The sequence below is a fragment of the Phoca vitulina genome, unplaced genomic scaffold (genome assembly GCF_004348235.1).
Source record: "Phoca vitulina isolate PV1807 unplaced genomic scaffold, GSC_HSeal_1.0 scaffold5, whole genome shotgun sequence".
In the NCBI taxonomy this organism is placed as follows: domain Eukaryota; kingdom Metazoa; phylum Chordata; class Mammalia; order Carnivora; family Phocidae; genus Phoca; species Phoca vitulina.
Genome location: NW_022589708.1, coordinates 2,720,216 through 2,742,952, shown reverse-complemented (window position 1 = coordinate 2,742,952; position 22,737 = coordinate 2,720,216). Strand labels below are relative to the sequence as shown.

The 22,737-nt window shown below is 50.4% G+C and overlaps 1 protein-coding gene across 2 annotated transcripts in view; it reads left to right on the top strand.

Moving 5' to 3' along the window:
- COL4A2 (collagen type IV alpha 2 chain) overlaps positions 1-22,737 on the top strand; it is a 168,453-nt gene that overhangs the window by 34,487 nt on the left and 111,229 nt on the right. For both annotated transcript variants that reach the window (XM_032402618.1, XM_032402617.1), the window contains exon 4: positions 14,339-14,419. In XM_032402618.1, coding sequence (XP_032258509.1) covers positions 14,339-14,419 — 81 coding nt within the window. The remainder of the gene's footprint in view (positions 1-14,338; positions 14,420-22,737) is intronic.

Sequence of the window (22,737 nt, the reverse complement as noted above, 5' to 3'; positions counted from 1 at the left end):
CACATCAGGCTCCCTGCTCCACGGGAAGCCTGCTTCTCCCTCTCCCTCTCCCCCTGCTTGTGTTCATTCTCTTGCTTTGTCTCTCTCTGTCAAATAAATCAATAAAATCTTTTTAAAAAAACCACAGTAATTCGGGTAAGAATTATTTCCCACTTGTTCCTGCTCCTTTGCATATAATCTTATTATAGCCTGTGTTGTGTTATTAAGTATTTACTGTGGAGACTGATGAGCAAGGGGCCTGCCTGGTCACCTCTGGACCCCCGGTACTTGCGTCTGTAACAGGTGGCAGGCACGGAAAGACGTTTTTCTAGAAGACATGCTGGGGGGAGTGTCTGTCTGTTGATAAAAGCAACTCGGTGGTTCACCTTCGAGGCAGCAGACCCGGTGTCAGAAGTGGGCCTCGTGGAACCGCGGCCTTCCCCAGGCCCGCGCAGACTGCTGCGTCGGGACGGACCACTTTCTTCTCTGGAGGTGGTTGTACTTTATCGGTCTGTCCTGGCTCCCAGGTCGTCCCACTGCCACAGTCCTGACACTTCCTGGCCTTTGTTATACCGTGGCACAGACTCTGTTTTGAAAGGACAGGAGCATAATAAAAGCGGATATGGAAGAAGGGCCAGATGACATCACTGAAAGTATTTGAGGAAGTCCACTCTTTTGGATGTTTACAATCTCAGCATGTTCGTTGTTTGTAATATGATAAGAGCACTTTTGATACATTGGGGGAATTATAAGCCTTGTTGCTCAGACAGTATTCATGAATTTTTATCTTAGGCTCATAGTGACGGAAAGAGAATAGGAGGTCTTGGCTTGAGTCCCAAGTGACCTTGACTCATGGGTTGACCTTGGGTACAACATTCAGCATAGTTGAGATGCTTAAATTATGCCGATGCCAGCTATTCACTGAATTTAAAAAAAAAAAAAAAAGAATTCCATTATTAAAGATGAAGTGGCATACTAAATTTTCCCTCTCAAAATCTTAACTCAGAGACATTGGTAGTACGTGGAAGTGTTGCCCTTTCCAAGGTTAATTCCATAAGCTCTTTATAGATTTAGCCTTGTATGCATGCTTGTAGAACGCAAACCATAAAACATTCAAGTGTCTCCATAAACAACAGTCTCCCTAAACAGTGAAAATGTTGACACTTGCTGTATCCCTGGATCTGAGCCATGAGTGAGGAGAGGTGGGGTTCTTCTCCTCCGGGTGAAACAAAAGAAAGGTCAAGAACATGAGCAGCAAACCCTTCCTGCCTCGTGCCAGGCGCCGTGGGTCAGCTCATCCCGCGGGTTCAACTAGTTTCCTCTTGACAACAACCCCGACAGGTAGGGATGGTGGATTCTACCCAGTGTGCAAACAAGGAGACCAAAGGAAATGGGATAGGGATGACTCCCAGGTGCACAGTGCTGGGGCGCCAGCCCAGAGCCCAGGTCTGTCCCTCCAAACATGGCGCCGTGGAGAGCAACTGCAGGTGCGACATGGTACGGGTGCGCACATGTGACCAGAGCCCAGGAAATGGGACCACGGCCCCCTGGAGGCCCGGGGAGACCCCATCCTCCTGCAGATGCTCCAGATGCAGGACAAAAGGCTGGATAAACTATCTTCATCCACCAGTATGAGTACGACAGAACCGGCCCCTCATCCTAAAAATGTGTGCAAGCTGATTCCGATGTTGCCTTCTCAGGGGAGATAAGCTCCAAAACTTGGCCTGAACCTAGTCCAGGGGAAATTATTATTTGGTAAGTCAGTATTACAGTTACTGTGGTATGTGGTCCCTGCGTGTACAGCACAGAACCCAAGAATGCGAAGCCCAATCGCATACTGAGGAGCCAAGAGAAGCGTGGGCTAGGAAAGTCACTGTTGCAATAGCCAAGTGGGTAGATATCCACGGGATCATCTGCACACAGATAACTGAGTGCTGCCCCCCCCATTCAGACTCTGAGACGGAGCTGCTCGCCCCAGAATGTGCTCCTGCTGTGACTTAGAGTAGACGTGATTCACAGACCTTCTCCCAGTGCTCACCTCAAGCAAGGGAATCCTAAATCACTGCTAAGAGGCAAAGGCGAGCATAGATACCTTCTGAAAGTTGCCCGGCGTGATTAAGTTGGCTGGGTACGCATAGGAGAAAGAGCCAAGCAGAAATGCAGAAATTCTACCCCAGAAGCCAGGCCAACAAGTACATAAAGTGACTATGGTTTTGGTGTGGACTCTCTACTGGCCCCAGAGCCCCTGTGATTTAACTCAGATGGCTGTCAAATTTGCAAAGATGAGGCTTCTCAGGCTGGACTCGAGCCTGCCCAGACAGACTGCTGGTATTCCTCGCATGCCAACACAAACCAGTACCTGCCTCGCCTGGGCCAGTCCTTACTACACCCAAACAGAAATCTCATTGTATTGTAAAAGAGCATTGCTAAGTCTCTCTCATTCACGTAGGTTCATCTTGGATTTCCCCCACAAATTTAGCATGTGGGGAGGGTTTTAGATAAAGCTCTTAACTGGGCATCTTCTTCTGGAAGACGTAGCCACTCCGTTTCTCAAGAACAATGTTAAATATTCACTTTAGACCCCTCTGCCAACGCTAACAACATACACATTTTTATTCCCTGCCAGAGAATACCAAGAACCGACATGCTGTATAAATAAGTAAAATGGCGTAAGGTAATGTGTGAGGTAATGCATATCCTAAGTGATGTCTTGGGCTGTCCCTCACCAGATGAACAGGGCATACACAGAATAATAGTTCACATATATTTAAGGGCATTTATTCTAAATAGAACATTAGAGACTTCACCATGCGTGCACCATACCGATGCTCCTTCCCAGCTATAATTACATGGGTGGGCTCCTGATGAGCTGTTTTCCTCAACATGGAGAACTGTATCCCTAAAGGCTATAAAAATGACTGAGTGACAGTAGCCTTCATCAAAAATCGTCTTTAACGTGGCTGATGTCTTCTTTATTTGGTGAGAACGATGATGCTGGAATGAGCAGCGAGTGAGAGAATATTGAAGTAGAGTCTGTTTGGCCGCGTGCATTTTCTGTAACTCGGACCCACTGATAGACCGTCACTGCCCAATAGGACCGCAAGGTCAGTATAGGATGAAGTCACATGAGCTTATGCACACCGGGGAACAGCATAGCTAAAGGCAGAGTAGATTTACAGTGAACACAGAATTCAACTCTGCCCAGGATGCCCAAGTGGTGGCCTTCCCTCCCTGGGCTCTGTGGGGCCACACCCCTCCCCCAAAGCACCTGCTGTGTCCTTCTTCCCAGTCTTGGCCACGCAGCCCGTGTTCTCTGCTGCTTGGCGGTCTTACCACTTCTCTACATCTTCTTTTGTCAGATTACTGCCTTCACTGTTCTTTAAGATGAAGCACTACAGTTATTGTAGTAATTCTTTACTTATTGGGAATTTTACACGTTTGTTCAACTGTGCTATTATTTTTACTGGGATTAGGACTCATTTATTAGTGTCCTGGTTACAAAGCCATGCAGGTTTTGAGTGGTCTGCCTCTCAACACTCTTTTTTCCCATAGATCTTGTTGGTTTGGTGTGTGATTTTGCAGAATGTGAGGGTTTTTCAGAAATAGTCATATACTGTGTTCTACCAGAAATACCCGTACTTAAAAAGAGTGAGTAGGGACGAGATGAGAAATCAACACAGGCTTGACTTCACTGTTCCCGAGGGTGAGTGGCTGTTGTGCTTCAGTATATGAGTGGGTCTCAGCTCGGAGGATGGGGAAGGCAAGGCGGGAGGGAGAACATTCCAGGCCGAAAGCACAGCTTGTACGAAGGTGTGTGCCTTGTGGAGGATGGGACCCAGAGGTGTTCATATTCAGTGCATTTAAAATCCTTAACATTCCACCCTCATGGGAAAATATTTTATTAAGCACTCGATTGGAGTTGAAGTAGGAGGAGACCTTGAAAACCCAGGAACGGTGGTTGGACAGGAACAGGACTCAGTGGTTGGACAGGAACAGGACTCAGATGGGCAGGTGTTAGAAGCAAGGCATGCTGGTGCAGGGAAGCGGTGGGGTGCGGGGACCAGAGGAAGTGTAAACACAGAGTATATTGTATCTTGTGAACAGAGCCAGATGCAGGCTCTAAGTACAGGGCTGACGCCAAAAGGACATGATGACCCACCTAGCCAGCTGCTTGACCTGAAGGTTTGTGTCCCCTCAAAATTCATGCTGAAGGTGATGGTACTAGGAGGTGGGCCTTTGGAAGATGATTAGGTCGTGAGGGTGGAGCCCCCATGATGGGATTAATACCCTCATTAAGGGTCCACAGAGCTCTCTGGCCCTCTCTCTGCCACACGTAAGGACATGGCAAGAAGATGCTGTCTGTATGGGGCGCCTGGGTGGCTCAGTCGGCTGGGCGGCTGCCTTCGGCTCAGGTCATGATCCTGGGGTCCTGGGATCGAGCCCCACATTGGACTCCCTGCTCAGCGGGGAGTCTGCGTCTCCCTCTGCCTCTGTCCCCACTCGTGCGGGAGGCCAAGGCCTACGCTTACGACATTTAAAGGAGGCCAGACGGCGAACTGCGAGCGAGCGAGGTGCCTAAGTCAAGGATGAGGATCCCCCGGGTCGGGCCGCGCTCTCTCTCTCAAATAAATAAAATCTTAAAAGAAGAAGAAGATGATGATGATGATGAAGATGCTATCTATAAATCAGCCACAGCCCTCACCAGAGGCACTGGACTTCCAGCACTGGAGAATAAATCTCTGCTCTTCATAAGCCCCTATGAGTCTATGATATTTCATTATAGCAGCCAAGCAGACTGAGACACCAGGCATTAGTGATGAACAAAAATAGGAATGGTGGCTGTCTACACTAAGGATGGAGAGATGGAGGGGGTAGAGGGAGAGTGCTTCCAGAAACTGGTCTACGGACAGACCCACCAAAGATGTCTGGGCGGCAGTCAAGCGACTGCATGTAGAAGCGTCCAGTATCTGATCTCATCCCCCTGTGCGTGTATGTGTGCACTTGGGTACAGCAGCTCTGGCAACAGCTGACATGCACATTGGTTCTCGGATTATTGCTCCGTGTGGCAGCCTGATGTCACAGCGACATCAAGAAGGGGGCTCTCACAGTCGACAAGCAGACCACTTCCCGGGGAGAAGCCCAGCGGGCTGAGGCGCACCCCGCCTGGGTCCTGCACTGGCACCAAGGTCAGCCTGGCAGCACCTGGCCTTCATGAGCCTTGGTCTTGGTGGCCAAGGAGCCATCACAGGAGCATGAGAGGGACTGGTAGGGGGCACTTCTATGGAGAACTCAACGAACTCTTTCAGATGCTTGAAAAGAAAAAGAACTCACTTGATGCTTGGAAGACTGTTTCATTTGTAACTCAAGACCTAGGGAATCCCTGGCAGGAAGAGGTTCAAGATCAGCCTTTGGAGTCAGGTGAATAAGCCCCAATTCAAAAAAGATCCATAAACATATCTAAATTGCTAGCAGAATACATCTTCAGCCGCCTTAGGAGCGGAGAGCGTGCTGCCGTAGGTTTTGCGAGCAGCAGTGGATGTGCTGGGAATAATGAGCAGATTCCGGGAAGTTCACCGCAATTAGACGTCAAAGGTACCAGAACTCACATGATCTGGGCCGTAGGTGACGGGGAAAACGCCTGAAAACAGTTTGGGCTTTGGACAGGACATCTCTCATGCTTCATGTCCCTGGGCCTTCCCCGTGTAGGTGACTCAAGATGAGACAGCTCGCGGTCCCCACCCAGAACCTAGTAAGGGACCCGGCGATGAGGCCTCAACGCCTCCTGGGTGGAGGCCAGGTGGCTCTACAGAAGGGACATGGTATGAGAAGCGGGAGGGATGCCTCTGGATAGGCCACAGGCCCCTGCACTCTGCGGCTGGGTGTCACGTGTCCGCACCTGCGCCCGCCCCGACGCGTGCCAGCGTGTGCGGGAGGCAGCCTGCCTTCCTCGCTGGAGCCTCCGCTCGCCGCCCAGGCGGGGAGGAGGGGAGGAGGGGAGGAGGGTGGCCAAGGCAGAGGTGTGCAACAGGAGCTGCATGCCCACCTCTTCCTAGCTCTGCCAGGAAAGCCGCCTGTCCTCACCTGCAGGCAGGCCCACCCACGCTCTGAGATCATTTCTAGCCTTGGGCCAGGTATTTCTAAGGAAGCACTGACTCCTCCAACCTACAGCCTTGGCTGGGTTTCAGCCCTCATTCCTAGGTCTGGGGCCCTGTGCCAGCAAGCCCGGCCTGCGCCTGGGGGCACTGACCCCTGGGCCTGGGCGGCCTGGAGGACTCCATCAAGTATGTCCTGGAATAATCCCCCCAGCAGACCTGGCGAAAGGCCATCCGCATGTTCATCCTGTGCAGAGCGGGTGCAGTTGAGCCGTGTCAGGTCATTTCCCTGCCTGGACTCTGCCCCGAACTGTGTTCCTGAATCTTCTGCTTGGCCTCATCACTGCCCACTTCACAGACACCCCGCGACCCGACCCGGGGGATCCTCATCCTTGACTTAGGCACCTCGCTCACTCGCAGTCCGCCGTCTGGCCTCCTTTAAATGTCGTAAGCGTAGATGTTGTAACTCGGGGAAGCGTCTGGCCTCGGCCTTGGCCTCCCGCACGCTCGGTGCCTGCCAGTGGCCCACCCCGTCTTGCCAGACTCCCGTGCTGGAGGCTTTCTAGCCAGTCCTGCGGGTCAGCACCCCCGTGCTGGCGTGAGAGCACGGCTGTTGTGGGCCATCTGGTCAATAGCAATTCTGTTGGGAAAACACCCCCAGACCTCGAGCTGCCCAAGAAGAGAGGGTGGAGACGTTGGCCTGTCGCTGCTCGTAAAAACATCTAAGTATGCAAGTATAAAGTGACGCGGCTCGTTGCCGATGGCCCGGGGAGCCACCGAACGCAACGCACGCCTCCCGGTGACGTCTGCCGGGCAGGCGAGCCAGCAGGAGTGATGCCATCCCTCAGGTATTCACCTGGCCGCGAGCGCGGGAAGACCGTGGCTAGCTCACCGTCTGCCTTTTGAACTCCCATTCCCAGCACAGTGCCCTAGCCTCCCCGTCCATACCCCAAACTCCCAGCCCCAAGAGGGCAGGCGGGGACTCGGGCCCAACTGCTCCGAAGCTCGCTGACGTCGGATCGAGTGAAATGACTGATGGGCCTGCGCGTCTGCCCATCAGTCATTTCACTGCGTCTACCTGGTGACGCTCTCAGGACCCCTCTTGAGTGACATCTATCATGGGCGCCTTGAAATGCTTTCAACAAAGGAAGCTGAAGTGCCAGGGTTTCCCACCCAGTTTATAGGGAAGAGGGTTTTGTTCTGTGTGGAGTGGCCCTGGTCTGCGTTTCCTCTGCCATATGCTTTGTCTTGCTAATACCATGTTGGAATTATTTCCTTAATTTCTAAAGCTGCATGTACGGAAATGGCTTATATTTCCTGTTTTGATAAACTAATAGAATTGTACTGGGAACTTTGTTCCCAAGTTGGCTTTCTTCTTTGTTGGCCTCTTTTTGGACTAAAAGGATAATTCTAGAAAGTCGGGCTTGACTGGACTTGTGACAAAGACGAAGACTTGTATAGATTTTTTTACCTTAGATATGAAAGATGACTACTTTTTTGCAATAAGGGATGTCTGTCTTCTGTGTCTGTTAGAATGGGTTATTCAAGATCTCTCTGTACAGGAAGCTGGGGTTAGATGCTGGGGGCAGTCCAATGGTAAAAGATCTGTAAATTCAGTCCTTCAGAGACTTGCTCTTTTTGGCTGGAGGTATATTGGCTTAGAAAATCTTTCTTGGACAAGACGTTTCTTGGAACATGTGGAGGACAAAATATTCTTTGTTTTAGGACAAATGAGTTTTGTTCTTGCTTCTTCATATAAATTTGGTTAATACTCATTTCTTATGTGCGATTCGAGAACAATGCCAAGCATTTTTTTTTTCTTTCATTTGTAAATATTGTATCGACTTTAAACAGTACTCACATCTGCAGAAAGCTGGGTCCGCATCCACGGATTTGCTCCCTCAACAGACATGGATGGTTCACTCTGATAACTTACAGAAATAACTTGTCATAAAGAGTCTTAAGTCTTTTGTGTGTTTTATTTTCTGGCACTCAAGTTGTTATTTAAACCTATTTTTAAATGTCCTAAATATGAGGACAAGTCTGCCGCTGGGAGAAGTGAGGAGAGCAGTTTTCTCCGTGTTTTGAAGGGGCCCACTCCTCAGACACCTATGGAGGACGAGGACTTCGCACCGGGCGGCGGTGAGAAGCCTTTCCTCTCTGCCCGATGCTCTGTGATACCCAACGAAGGCAGCTTGAGTCTCGGCTCCCCTGATGCCAGCAGATTGCTCAAATAAGAGGCCGGGCCACCGGCGCATGGGACCGGATGTTCCCTTAATCTTGCAGCTGCTCCTGCCGATGTCCACTCTGACTCAACCGGATTCCATTTAGAGACGGCAGAGTAGTCCGTACCTGCCGTCGGACAGCCAGTGGCTCGAGGCAAGAAAGTCTCTGCTTGAACCCAATCGATGCCTGGTTCAAGGACCCGGAAACTGGCGTTCTTTAGAAGATTTCACGACCTCTGTTCTCCCAGAGACAAAAGATGCACCAAGGAATGTAGATCGCACATGTAGGGTGGTTTGGGTGTGTCTAGGTGGAACTGAATGTCCACGCAAATACACGTATTTTTAAATCTTTCTAAATGTAATGATGCCAAGATTCACATACGGTTCCGAAGAAAAGAATTCCCATATAAAAAGCTGATCTCCCCAACCCCCACAAAAAAAATCTCTTGCTCCGAGGTCTCCACTTTGACCCTGGAAACAGTATCTCTTGCATTCCACTTGAGTAGAATATCCAAGGTTTTAGAAAATATATCTGTGCCTTTGCATTGCCAATCGACTCTTAGATGATCTGGGTCTTTCTTAATTTCTAGAATTTCTAATTATTACAGCAATGCTGGCTACCAATTCAGGGCAGGGTAAAATTCAGAAGAGAAGGGTCTAAAAGGATGTTCTGAATAAGGAAAAGAGAACTGAAATGTTTTTGACAGGGCGGCTGATGAGAGGCTCAGCGACTGAGCCGTCAGTGCCCAGAGCCTCCCTGCATGGGCCGCAGGTGGCAGGGGGTCAGAGGGAGTCGGGGGCCAGCACTCTCCCAGGACAGCATGCCATGTCCTCTTTAGGCATGGAACGCACGGGCCCCGTGGGGAGTATCCTTTCTCCTCCACTGACAGAGGTGGCTTCACAGGAAGCCACAGCAGCGTGCCTACGTGGAGAGCCTGTTAGAAAGCGTGTCCTGGCGCAGGAAATCTGAGGTGGGGCCGGCATTCCTAAGTAGTGCCTGGCTGCATCCATGCGCCACGCTGGGTGTGTCCAGGGTCCAGACCAGACAGCAGCGTTGCACACGTAGACCGAGCGCCTCTCAGACGTTGCCTCTATCGGCCCCCTCCCCCCGCCCGGGTCATTTGGGACACTGTGTCCAGGCACACCCTGTTCAGACTCTCCGCTCCCTATCTTCACCAGGAGCTCTCCCCATGCAACCCCTCCCTTGCCAATATGGCTTTTGTTCTTATTCATTGTTTTGCAAGAAGTATCCACTTCATCTCTTCCTGGGGCAGCTCAGAGGCATTCCTGGTCTACTGTGCTTCTGATGTTTAAGCCGTTTTCTGTCTTATTTCCCAAAACTTAGAATTCACATTTATTTTTCAAAACAACTCCTGTTGGTTCCACAGCACTTGGTAGGATGTCCAGCCAGCTTACAGTGATAGCAGAGTTACCGCCCTTTGCCCTGTGTCTGCCGAGGCTCTCCCAGCCCCCGACCTTCCCCTCCCCATCCTGGAGGGAGCCGCTGAGTCCAGCGGGGCGGGGCTCTGGACGAGGTAGCTCCCGGGAGAGGGGCACCCAAGGACCGGACCTCGGGGCAATGTTCGTCAGTTGCGGAAGGAATTAACAATTAAGCCCCCAAGTCAGACTCCTTCCGCAGTTGGGAAGTTAGACCCACAGTTGGAAGTGGTTACACATCTTGGTAGCAACTGAGGTGGCTTTCATTGAGCAAGGAGGACAGAAGATGCCCCACGCCCGTCCTGGACCATAAAGCCACGATGGGCTGAAATTGAGTCCTGGCCGGAAGTTGGGGGATCCGGCAATGGAGGGGCATCCTGGGGGTCCTATGAAGAATAGGTTCAAATTCACTCCATTCCAAGATGCCCTTGATTCCCTGATGATGATGATAACCCGGAGGTCTTGCTTTCCTAGGCCTAGAGACTGGCAGCTCTCCGTCCCCTGGGTTGTAGCAGTGAGGGCCTCAGGTCGGAAGGCAGGGAGGTCGGCCTCTGTGGGGGAGGCCAATAAGGGATAACAGAGCACAGGACAGCCCGAGGGAGAGGGCCCGGCTAAGTCAGACCTCTCCTGACCTGGCCTGACTCTTCCTCTCAGACCACCTCTCCTTCATGGCACTTGCCGTAATTTAAAGTGTGTAGGCTTTATTGCTCATTTACTTAGTTCTCTTGTCAACTTGTGTACATTCTCTGTTCCCCACTTTATACCCGTGGCCCAGCACAGTGCTCAGCCCAGAGAAAACATTCGGTGGAGAATGAAGGAAGGAACGAATGAGTGAATTTGCAAGGGGAGAGGGTGGGTAAAGTATCTCCAAGAGCCCTGTGGCTGTCGTGTTTGAGGGGATCGGCGAGCTCGGAGCCCTGTCACTGGCGCAGCTGAGGGAAAGGCTTTCCCTGACCACTCCAAGCTGGGAGGCACACGGCACGGGCTCCTCCGTCCTTCCAGAGCCTGGGAGGGAGCGGTTTCCGCGTGGGTGCGCGGACATATGAGCCCATGCATGTCAGATTCAGGCATGCTCAAGGGGGTGGTAGGCCTTTCCACTTTGCATGGATCCTCACATCTTTGGTCTCATTTGGCTGTGAGTCCTTCTCCGCCCAGGGATGAAGGACATCCAGACAAGCTCAGTTGAGTGGATGTAGCGTGGTCTGTGACAGCGGACACTTTCTGCACCTTGAGCTTCCTGACCCTGGTGCTGAGCAGCACGCCCTCCATGGACGTTGGGATGGTGAGCTCAGTGACAGGCGCTGCTGCAGGGGGCCGTGGGGAGAGCAGGGTGCAGGAATATTGCTCTATGGAATGGTACCAATGGGAATTCAGACTTGACATGAGAAACTCGTGGAGAATTTAGCTGATGCTCCTGAGGAGTCTTGGAGCTGCAGTTGGAAAGCATGGCATCCTAGAGACCGTGAAGTTGAAGGCCTAGAGCAGGCCAGCTGATCATCTTCGAGGGTGGTAAGCAGGCTCTTGAGGTGGGTGTGCAGTGGGAGGACACTGGTCATCTTTACTAAGGAGTTGACAAGAAGGCTCAAGGTTTGTCTCTGAGTTGTGTTGAGCAATAAAATCCAGGGTGGACCTGAGGGCTTCGAGCATGGGCAGTGGTTGGTGGAGGCTTTTAGTACTCTTCTGTTCAGGGGACGCAGACAGAGGACCCCACAGAGCAGCTCACATACTCCTCATCCCAGGTCCTCAGGAGGGCATTTGTAGCTTGAGAACGTTCCAGAGCTCACGTCCCAAAGGGGAATACCGAAGCTCAGGTCTGAGATTTGTTCAGTCTCTAAGAGATGTCTGGAACACATGCTCTGGCCTAATAAAGTAAATACTTCTGTTCATCCTGGAGATCTGACATTCCAGTTCCTGGTACTTACAGCTCTTGTAGATGTTGGAATTCGTAAGACTCCCTCTGTAGGCTATGCAAGATGTAAGATGCTGATGGGAAAACACACACACACACACATACACACATCACACATACACACACCACACACAACCCACCTCACATCACACACACAAACACATCACATCACATGCTATCACACACACAGACCACATCACACACACACACCACACACACACCCCCCACATCCCACCACACGCACATGCACCACATCACACACAGGGCTGGAATCTCCATGATGGAGATTGGCTGTGGCTTGTAGAGGGAGGCCTACCTCACCTCCTGGGACGGGGTCCCCAAGCCATGGCTCATGGTCGAGGACGTGTCAAGATTGGGAGTTATCAGACCTACGAGTCCCAGCTCCAAAAGCAAAACAGCACTATTAAATTTTAAGCAGGTTATGAAGAACTCATTCCTATAACTAAGTCCAGTGCATATCCTAAATCTAGGACAGAAAGTCTGTTAGATCAATATAAAATCATTTCAACCATTGATTTATATCCAGGGATTTGGCAAGTGCCTTTAAGATCAAAATTAAAAATAGCCTATGAAACACCAGATGGAGAATGTGAGTTTATGCTTTACCCTGGAGTCCTTAGACTGAGGAGTCCCCCTGCCCTTTCCAGACAACTGGCAAATGAATTACTGTGTGAACCAGGGACACCTGCCAAGCCCCCTATTCACACCCCAGTCGTACGTAATACAAAGCATAAATGTGGCTGCCCATCTAGATGTCTCCCTTTGGCATTCAGGGTAATCCCTAAAACCGATGGCTTCGCATGGGCTGGATTTATAAACACCAAATATTCAAAATGGTGGGATTTTAAAATGAGCCCCACTATAGATAAACATTGAAGCCATGAAAAAAAATGGCAAATACCTAGAAACATATTGTGAGGGCATGAAAGGATTTTAAATGTGTTTACTTTTACACTGTGGAACTCAATCTGTCTCACAAAATGATAACCAAGACATCCAAAAGGCTTCGAGGTGTTGGTTTGGGATTTTCAGATTTTTTTGAATTCTTCAAAATAGTGACTGATGCATCAGATAGTGGAGTCGGTAAAGGGCTATTGTGGGGACACAAGAAACGTGGGACTCAAACGATCCCCCTTGTAGAAAGTTGTGTGCACAGGAAAGGAATTTATCATCTCTACAAAAAGAACATTGAGTAGTCGTGGTGGTCTTAGGTAAACTCTGGCCAGAGAGTTTTGAGTCAGCATTCACTGTGCACCCGTCAAGGCTGCGCGTGCAGGAGGGCTAGCAGGGGACACGAGGTGGCCAGCCAACACGGCGTCCATCTACACACGAGCAGCAGAACCATGCCAGGAACAGCGAAGATTCTGGCTGATGCGCTGGCACGAGAAACAGGGGGAGTCCCCAGGTGACCATCCTGTTTAGTCACTGAAACCTATTAGAAGGGAATGGAACAGATGTGGCGAAATGCACTTTTGTGTCAAGTTGGACTGGTCTGTTACCTGGGGAGTGTCGCTTGCGCAGTAAGGTTTGGCTCAGCGTGCACCAGAAGCTAACCTTGTCCGGGGTCCCTTGAGTATCAGTGCCTGCGAGCTGGGCGGTCTGCTGGGCGGGCCAAGGGTGACGAGGGTAACAGGGGTCCCCTGTGCTGCTGGATAAGTCACCTGTCATGCTGATGGGGGAGGCGGGGCTGATCCAGAAGGGGCCAGAGGAGGGCCATTCTGATTGTCACTTCCTGCTCACATTCTCCTGCTGTCAACAGTCCAAAAGGAAGATTTCCTAGTCCAAAGTCCAAGTCCATCCTTTACCTAAAATACTGAGATCAAGGGTGAGCAAGCAATGCCTTGGAACCCGTTAGGATTGTCCAGGCAGAGAACTCCCTCCCTTAGCCACTTACTTTATTAAAGAGTTGGCCGAATAAAGACTTAGGAAGGCCTCTTCCCTCCATCCCTCCTCCTTCTGCTAACCACTGGGTCTCATAGAGGGCAGAGAAGGGGAGGGGAGGGGAGAGGTGGGGAGGGAAGGTGTGTTTGCAAGGTCCTCCTCCCCCTCGGAAGCCCCTCTCCCTTTAGCTCACCTGGATCCGTGTTGTATGATGGGGCCCAGCATGGAACCTAACCCAGTCCTGCTCCCCTTGATCACCCCTCCTCGGGGCTGCCTCCCCCACCATTCCAGAAGCATGAGGGCTGCTTCCTACACCTGGAGTTTCTGCTTCATTCTGAAGTACTTAACACAGAGTGTCACGGGCTCACTTCACCCGGGATCCCTGGATTCGGGGAATGTTCTCCCCGACTTTCGAGGCCCAGGACCTAGCTTGACATCTGGCGTTGGTAGGCCCCTTTAAAAGGCGTATTGACCATAGAAGGTAAAACATCTAGAGGGACCCCATTGTAAACTCTGGACTCTGGGTGATGATGAGTCGTCAGTGTAGGCTTATCGACGGTGACAAATGTGCTGCTCTGTGGGGGGGACGTTAGTAGCGGGGACGGCTGCGTGGGGGGGCTGGGGGTGACTCTCTGTACCCTTTGCCGTGGGCCCAAAGCTGCTCTAAAAAGGAAAATCTACTTGTTTTGAGTAGAGAGCTGGCACTAGAGTCGCACACGCTCTCGGCAGATGATGCACTGCTGTTGTAGAGGACGACGTTTGGGATAACACGTTCTTTGTGCTTCCTTGTGCAGGGCGTGAAGAAGTTCGACGTGCCCTGCGGAGGGAGAGACTGCAGCGGGGGCTGCCAGTGTTACCCCGAGAAGGGGGGACGGGTAAGTCACAGCGTCATGGAAACGGGACTCTTCCGTAGCCTTCTGTTCCAGACAGGAGTGCCTTCCATCTCCTGACGGAGTCAATCCCATGCTTTCCTGAGAAATTTAATATGGACGTACTCTTCCGTATCAGAACAAATGATTACACAACGCAAAATTTGGTCCAGGTATACCACGCTCCGAATAGAGAACGGTAACTTTCTTACATGTCTCTTGTTCATCGTTGGGAATAGATATGTATATATAATGCAACTGCGTTTTATAGGTAACCATATATCCTGTAAAAATATTACATAAAGAAAGCATGGTTGTGTCTACCCCCCACTACAGATATTCCGACCAGAGGGCACGAGCCTCCTGCCATGGAGAATCAGTCTCACTTTCAAAATTAGTACTCCTCCCCCCAAATGTCCTTTATGTATCGAATTTCATCAGATAAGTCGGAGAGAAAGGTCCGTCCCCATCATGGCCAGCACACCTGGCGGCATCTGCGTTACGGTCTGATACTGGGTTTAATGTGTTCAAAGTGACGGGCTTTCCTGTTGCCGGTGAAGCTGATGTTTGGGTCGCAGCTTTACTGATTTTAAAAAGACGTTGTTTCTATTTCTCTGTGTAAGCCCACTTCGTATGGGGAGCAGTATTTCGTTTTATGACACCGTCTTTTGAGTCTTCGTGCCTTGGGATCCCGCTTCCCTAGGGCACTCCTGCTCGTCCAGGGCCAGATTGGGAGAGGTGGTTGGGAGGTGTTGGCCTGTGTCCCCCGTCCCTGTCGCTTCAGAAGTTACAGCACCCCGTGGGTGTTCCAAATGCGCCTCACCAGCCCGAATCCTGCGGTCAGTGTTTACGGTCCCCGTTCCCACCCTGCAGGAGGAGGACTCGTCTCGGTGGAGCTTGGCCTCTTGGGCATGATGTCACACACCCTCTCCTACTTGAGTCCCCTCCGGAAGCCAAATAAGTAAAACTCGCGATAAGAAACCCCTTTACAGATGTGGCGGTCTCCCTCCCTGCCGTGTGACTGCCCAACCGTCCTTTCCATGCCGAAGATCACCCCTGAGGAGGCTTCAGTCCCCACGTGCTGGGTCCTTCCTGAGCCACAGTCCTCAGGACAGTGCTAGTTGTTGATGTCGTCAAGGTTCCTCTGCCTGGAAGGGGGACGTTATGCTCTAAGAATTGCTGATTGAAGGTTATGCATCAGCATTTCTCAAGGATTGAATATTTTTTAAATATATGGAAGCCATTTGGTGAGATTTAAAATCCCCCGGGGACCCTTGCTATAGATTTTCCCAGCGAAGCTTCTGGAGCAGGGATGACAATGCCTCACTGCTGAGCTCTCCCCTCCCCGAGCGCTGGGCAGCCCAGCCTTATATGGGCATGAGGAAGATAAATTAGTGGTTTACAAATATCTGTGGGACTCGCCAGGGTGGGAGGGAATTCAGCTCCAGAGAGACTCTGCATTCTTCTCCATGTGATCAGCCAAACAGAACCCAAACAGAGCACAAGGTTACTGGGTCTATTCTTTTTCACTTTTTTTATGATTATTTAATGCAGAACTGATCTATTAACATTTCCCGTAATGGTTTTATGTGAATTTTGTTCTTCAGTAAAGATGGTTCACTCTGATTATTTTTTTCATTCAAGGATAATTAACATACAGTGTTATGTTAGTTTCGGGTCTACAATATAATGATTCAACAATTGTGTACATTCCTCTGTGCTCATCAAGATAAGTGTGCCTTCAATCCCCTTTATCTGTCTCCTCCCTCCCCCCACTTCTCTGGCAACCACCAGTTTGTTCTCTGTATTTAAGAGTCTGGTTTTTTGTTTATCTCTCTTCTTCTTTGTTTGTTCGTTTTGTTTCTTAATTTCCACATATGAGTGAGACCATGTGGTATTTGTCTTTCTCCAGCTGACTTATTTCACTTAGCATTATATTTTATTTTAATAGATGATGTCATCTACGTAGTTATGTACTCTTATAATGCCAGGGGTCTTCTCAGAGCGGTTATTAGGAGGGAGATTTCTAAGGGTCCCTAGGTCTCACTAGTTCAGTAAGTTTGCATGGAGCTCTTTGTTTCCCCTCGGCCCTCATTAATGCAATAGCCTGAGACCTTTTCTCTACGTTGCCGAGTAAAGTAGATAATGGACACCTTCCGGTGAATTTGGTTAACGCAAGAAATCCAGAACCCCGTTTGGTTTGACTTGCCTCTCACCCTTAAGCCAGGTAATGATGACATTAAGCTGAGATGTGGCGGCTGTCTGAGTGGTTGGTTCAGGGACAGAGCCGCATGCTGGCCCCCTTTGGGGCCCGGCCTGTAGGCTCCAGCAGGGGCAGCGTGCAGGTGGCGGGGGGGCCCCCCGCTGTGTTTGCCTCGCTCCGCACTGCCCAGCACCCCACGCTGGCTCGGGCCTCGCAGCTACAACTCGGGTTGTCTTAGCCGTCAGCCCCGGGGCTGCCCTGGGGACCCAGGTGTACCATTGGGTATCAGTCACCAAGATGATAGAAATGCTGACCGTGAGTGGTAAGGAAAGGCCTCTGGAGGAGAGAGAAATGACACCATGTATCATTGCATTAGGACGCTTGGGTCTACTTCATCCAAATGCTTATTAAGATACAGTATCCATATCAGTTTCTCAAGCCCAATATATGTACATTAAACATTTATTAATTAACAGATTTACCCAGATGTGTCCCTGTAGACGGCAGGGCTATTTCCGTCCTACTCTTGGATTGATAATATTTTTTAAAAGTAATGTAATGCATAAAAATAGCAGCTGGACAGATTCTGCCGTTAGAGAGCTGAGCGCAGAGTTCGCTCTTTCCCACAGCTTCCCCAGGGTGCCTTGCCACAGATTTTCCCCACGGAGCTTCTGGAGCAGGGACGGCAATGCTTCACCGCTGAGCTCTCCGCTCCCCGAGCACTGGGCAGCCCAGCCTTATATGGACACGGGGTAGAGTTCACTCGCTCCTCACCATGGTGACAGCCGACATCAGAAACTCTATGTTACTGGATAACTTTTGGGCCTGAAGCAGAAATCACAAATGTGCTCTGGATTCTGATTCCAAATGAATTCTCCTGTTACCGAATGTGTGAAACGTCTCAGTGTGAAACGTCTTCTCCAGCCCTAAGGGGTGGGCAGTGGGTTGTTGCATGGGGAGGACTGTTCCTCACAGACGGAGCCATCCCGCCTGTGGGTCGATGGTCCCAGCCGCCGAGGCATGAAGGGCAGGGTCTGTGGCCCCGCGGGGTGTGCGCTCCTCACTCTTTGGCCAGAGCTGGAAAGTACAGAGGATGATCTAGGCTTCATCCCCTAGTTCACACGGGAGGGAAGGAGGACACCGACATGGGGGGTAAATGACCTGCTCCAGTGCGGTCCAGAATAAAACTCAAGTTTTCAGACATTGTGGATGAGTTCTTATCCCAGTGCAGTAATCTTCTGTACTTGCGTTCCTCCTCCTATATGAAGGAGACTCGCTGGGGTGGAGGGAAAGGACACGGGCCAGATGAAAGGAGGTCTGGCCCTCTTTCCTCAAGTTATGACCCCCTGGTCAATTCTCCAACCTTCTCTTCAGTTGTTCAGGGAATTCAACATAACTTTAAGAAATGAACTAATACAGGCACCTGGGTGGCTCAGTCGGTTGGGTGTCCGACTGGGTTTCGGCTCAGGTCATGATCTCAGGGTCCTGGGGTCTAACCCCGCGTCAGGCTCCCTGCTCAGTGGGGAGTCTCCTTGAGATTCTCTCTGTCCCTGTCCCCCATGTGCTCTCTCTCTCTCTCACTCTCTCTCTAAAATAAATAAATAAAATATTTTTGAAAGAAATGAATTAATACTTCATTGCCGTTTGAGGGTCTGCATTTAAAATAAACTATTGTGTATATACATTGCAGTAATTAAAACTTGTAAGTCCTAATTTGCCAACATTCCACAGGGTGATAGACACAAAGGACGTCGGCCAACTGACTTCTCAGACTTTCTCCACCACTAACGGTCTGACGATCGCCAGCCCCAGACAGAGTGGTGTGGCCCTCTGACCTGTCTCTATCCGTTTTACTCTTTCTTTCTTTATATGTTTTGTATTTTCCCCTCTTCCGTGGGGTGGAAGGCCATTGGATGGAAGGCATCAGAGTTCATTTCTGTTACAGAACTTCTGTGGGAACAGAATGACACCAAGATTAAAGTACAGAAAGTGTAAGGAGGGCACGCAAAGTGTCCGGTTCAACAGATAGAGACATCTTTGTCTTTGCTTGTTAACTTACCTAAAAGGTCGTGAAAGTCTCAGGTTTTTCCAGCTGAGGTCAGTTTTAATTCATTATTTCCGTTCCTTAGGCAGGTTCACCTTCCCCCAACCCTTTGGCATTTGACTGTAAATTCAGGACAGATGGGTTATTCCGACTTTTCAATGGCGTCAACCTTCACAGGGCACTGTTTCCCTGGGCAGTCAGATATCTTAGAAATTGATAAATACCAGACCCTGTTTAAGCCCAAATTGTTGGGAATTGTTGAGATGGTCAGGCTGCAGTGGGAGAAAGAGAACCCATAACTTTGACTGGTTCCCAGAGCTCTGTGCTCAGCCCCCGCATGAGTGTACGGGCGTCTCCCCATCACTCGGCACTCAGCCAGCCACACTTGCCCAACACCCCCCCCACCCCCCCGCCGTGGGCCTGACAGCGGGAGCCACAGGTCCAGAGACGAGCATCTCACATGTGAGGTGACCACAGCCTGCGACAAGCTGTGTGTAGCTGTTGTGTTCTTTCGGGCAGCTAAGAGTTTCCCACAGTCTGTGGGTCCCTGGACCTGAGTCAAAGTATGAGTAAATAATTCTTAACCTCACAAGATTCCTTAAATTCAACAACGTAAATCAAAGCAAAAGAAACCAGAGAGATGCCGAGTGAACGGGGAAGCAGGGAAGAGTGGACAGAGGACTCTGGGAGGTGGGTGGAGGCAGGTGAATGGGCACGCAGAAAGACTCATTGTGTTTGGCACTTGCCATCAGCTCAGAAGGGCAGCGCCCAAGAGATGAGAAAGAAGCCGAGGCCTGGCCCCGGGGAGAGGAGGACAGGGGCCCCAAGCCGCTAAGAACGCACGCAGTCGGCAAGGTCTTCCCTCCACGGTGAGCTGCAGTCTTGCTCGGGAGCGGACCTTCTCTTCTCTGTTGCCATCATAAACCTCACCCTTCCATGCGAATAGCCAGGATTTCAAAATAAAATGGAAATGGCTCACTACAGATCTGACAACCGGGTAGAGCCCCGCAGCGCCACGGGGAGCCTCCGTTCAGACGTGCTGTGTGTGGTCCACGCTGCCACGGCTTTCCACGGCAATGCGGCGGCGCCCTCTGTTATCTGAAGAGCCTCGCTCCTGGTGGGTAGGAGCATCGGTGCTGCCGTGGCAGACCTCTGTCCAGACCTTCCAGGCACACGCTCTCTCCTGGCGCACTCGGCACACCTCACAGAAGCCAGCTCCAGCATTTCATGCGCTATCACAGCCCGGAAAGGACAACAACTCACCCAGAAAGAGCGGAGACATCCCCTGTGTGCTGGGCTCTTACAACCCCTGTCCACACATAGCTCTCACCTGCTCTCAGAATCGTGTGGTCATTTTCACAGTGCGTTGGGCACAGCACTGGTTCTGGCTCATCTGGTGCCACGGGGGCTGCAGCAACTCGCCTACTTGGTCAGTCTCTGCAGCGAAGGTGGTATTCCAGCAGGTGTAGACAGTGTCCACCTAGCTTGTAGATCACATGTAGCGATGCGCTTTTAAAGATTTCTGTTTATTTATTTATGAGGGGGGAGGGGCAGAGGGAGAGGGACAAGCAGACCCCCCCACTGAGCACAGAACCCAACTCAGAGCTCAATCCCAGGACCCTGAGATCATGACCTGAGCTGCAACCAAGAGTAGGATCTCAACCGACTGAGCCACCCTTGTGCCCCAGTGATGTGCTTTTAAGAAAACCCCAGCATCGTAAGAAAATCCCAGCTTCCTTTTAGCCGTGGAAGATGACACGCCTTCAACGCTCAAATATGCACCATGTACCATCTACAAACAAGGCACTTGTCTAAGAGAAGGGGGTGCATGAGTGAACAGGGGGTGCCTCAAACAGCAGGGGCAAAGGGAGACACTGGTGGGAGGCAAGGTCCAAGAGCAAAGGTCAGGGACGGTGAGAAGGTTGTGTCCAAGTCCTAGGGAGGTGAGAAGCCGTTTGGCAGACATCCTTAGAGAAGGCTTGTGACTTATAACCCAAGTCACAGAGCTCATCGTGTGGGGAGGTTGGTGAGGTTCATGTTTTGGTGATCCTTCCATTGGGGTCTAGTTCTAGTCAAAGAAAACTAACGGCCATAGCTGGCAACTAGAATTTGAAAACAAATGTATTCGCTTGACACACGCTGATCATACATCCACCATGTGTCGGCTTCCGTCTGGGAACCGGGAGTACAGAAGTAAACAAAGCAGTCAGCATCCCGAATCTTTTGGAGATTTCTAGCCCCGTGCTCTCCAAAAGAATTTACTGCAAAGATGGAAATGTTCTATATCTGCACTCCCGTCATGGCTACTTGAGCATTTGAAATGCGGTTCGTGAAATTTTTAATTTTAATTTTAGTTAAAGAAAATTCAAATTAAATAGCTCCCGTGGCTACCATATTGAAGATCACAGTTCTAGTGAGTGTGGAAGTGGAGAGTAGGGGAGACAAGGAACTCATCGTGAATCTATAAGAATATTCTGGATATCAAGTCCTAGACAGAAATAAAGCACAAGATAGAGTCAGGGTTTTGTGAAAGTAGGACCTGGTTTTGCAACCCGCTGGGCTTGTATCTTTACAGAAAGGATGTTATCTCAGAAATACAGAGACCCATGAGAGGGCACATTGGAAGTGGTGTCTGTGCCAAATGTGATTCACCGCACCCTCCACCTTGCCCGCAGCCTCTTGGGGGAAATTTGTGTTTCCAATGTGAGCTCTGATCAGGGCCTCTCCTTCTGGAAACTCCTTGTCCAGTTGCTTTGGTGCAGGAGACCTTGGGTCCTCCAGCCCTGAGCTTTGGAACAGCAGGCTGTTCTCGCTCTCTTTCTAGCAAGATGAAGTAAGCATTTCCTTAAAGCAAGGCTTTTAGGACGCTGTTGTAGAAACGTGCTAATGGCGCAGCTGCAGAAGAGAGAAGCACTGGCAGGCGCTCTGGCCCACTGTCCACTCTCGCCAGCCCAGTAGGGTAATTATTTCATTTCAGAAGGACCATTATGACACAAGTCAGGCTTTGATAGAAAACGGGCCAGCTTGGAGCTCATCCAAATGGAAGAATACATTATTAAAATCCTAAAAAGACAAAATTATAATACCGTGTCACTGAATGGACTCAAAGAACATCGTTCTGGACAGAATCTGATGGTTGAAAGTCAATACTTCAAGAGAAAATGTGTCTACATTACCATGGAAATCACCGTGTTCTTTACGCCCAGGACAAACTACCCTGGGTTGTTTCCTACCAGTAAAACCCACAGTTAACTAAGAGAAGCCACGAAAGTCACTGGTGAAAAGTGGTTGTGTCAACCACCAGAGAACGGCCCGAGACACAGCTGCTCATGGCAGGCAGGTACTTGACAAATAATGGAGTTAGCAGAGAACACGTTTCCGACAGGAACAGTCCATGTTCGCTGACGAGTAATGAGACATGGACACGTTGGCTGTCTTAGTATCTGAGTGCAGAGGAAGAATTTTAAATGTTTTCCTACTGGATTTCTCCATTTCTCCCTCTTCTCACTAACACTACACATAAACACACCCAAACAGTTGCTTTGGCAGCCTGCGCCACATTCCTTCATAATGAAGAAATCCTACTGTGCTCTTGATCCCAGGTGTGGCTCATGGAAGATGGTTGCTTTGGTGCCGCAGACACCACCGATCTTTCTGGAAGGGTCTGTCACTCTGGGGGGGTGGGCACTATCTCGTTCTGAGAGAACCGCGCATCCAAACATTTCCCTCAGAATTTACACCTAAACAGATGAAACGTTAAGTAGACATGGTCAGAGCTTGAGCAGAAGAGGGAGCTGCATTGAGAGAAAACTCTTTTTTCTTTTTTTCTGTACTTAGGCAGGTCTCTGTTCTCCCAAGCCCTTGACCATAAACTGTGATCAGATTTTGTGCATGTGTGTGCAGAACCCCAAGCCATCGGTGAAAGTGTGGTTTTTGTAGAAGCACAGAATTGGCCCTGCGAGGCCAGCCGGCTGGTTGGAGTGGGTGGAGGAGCCCATGGGAGCTCCCCATGGATTCTGGGTGGTGGCCAGAGCCAGCAGACTGGCGGGGACACCGGCCATCCACGCCAGCCTCTGG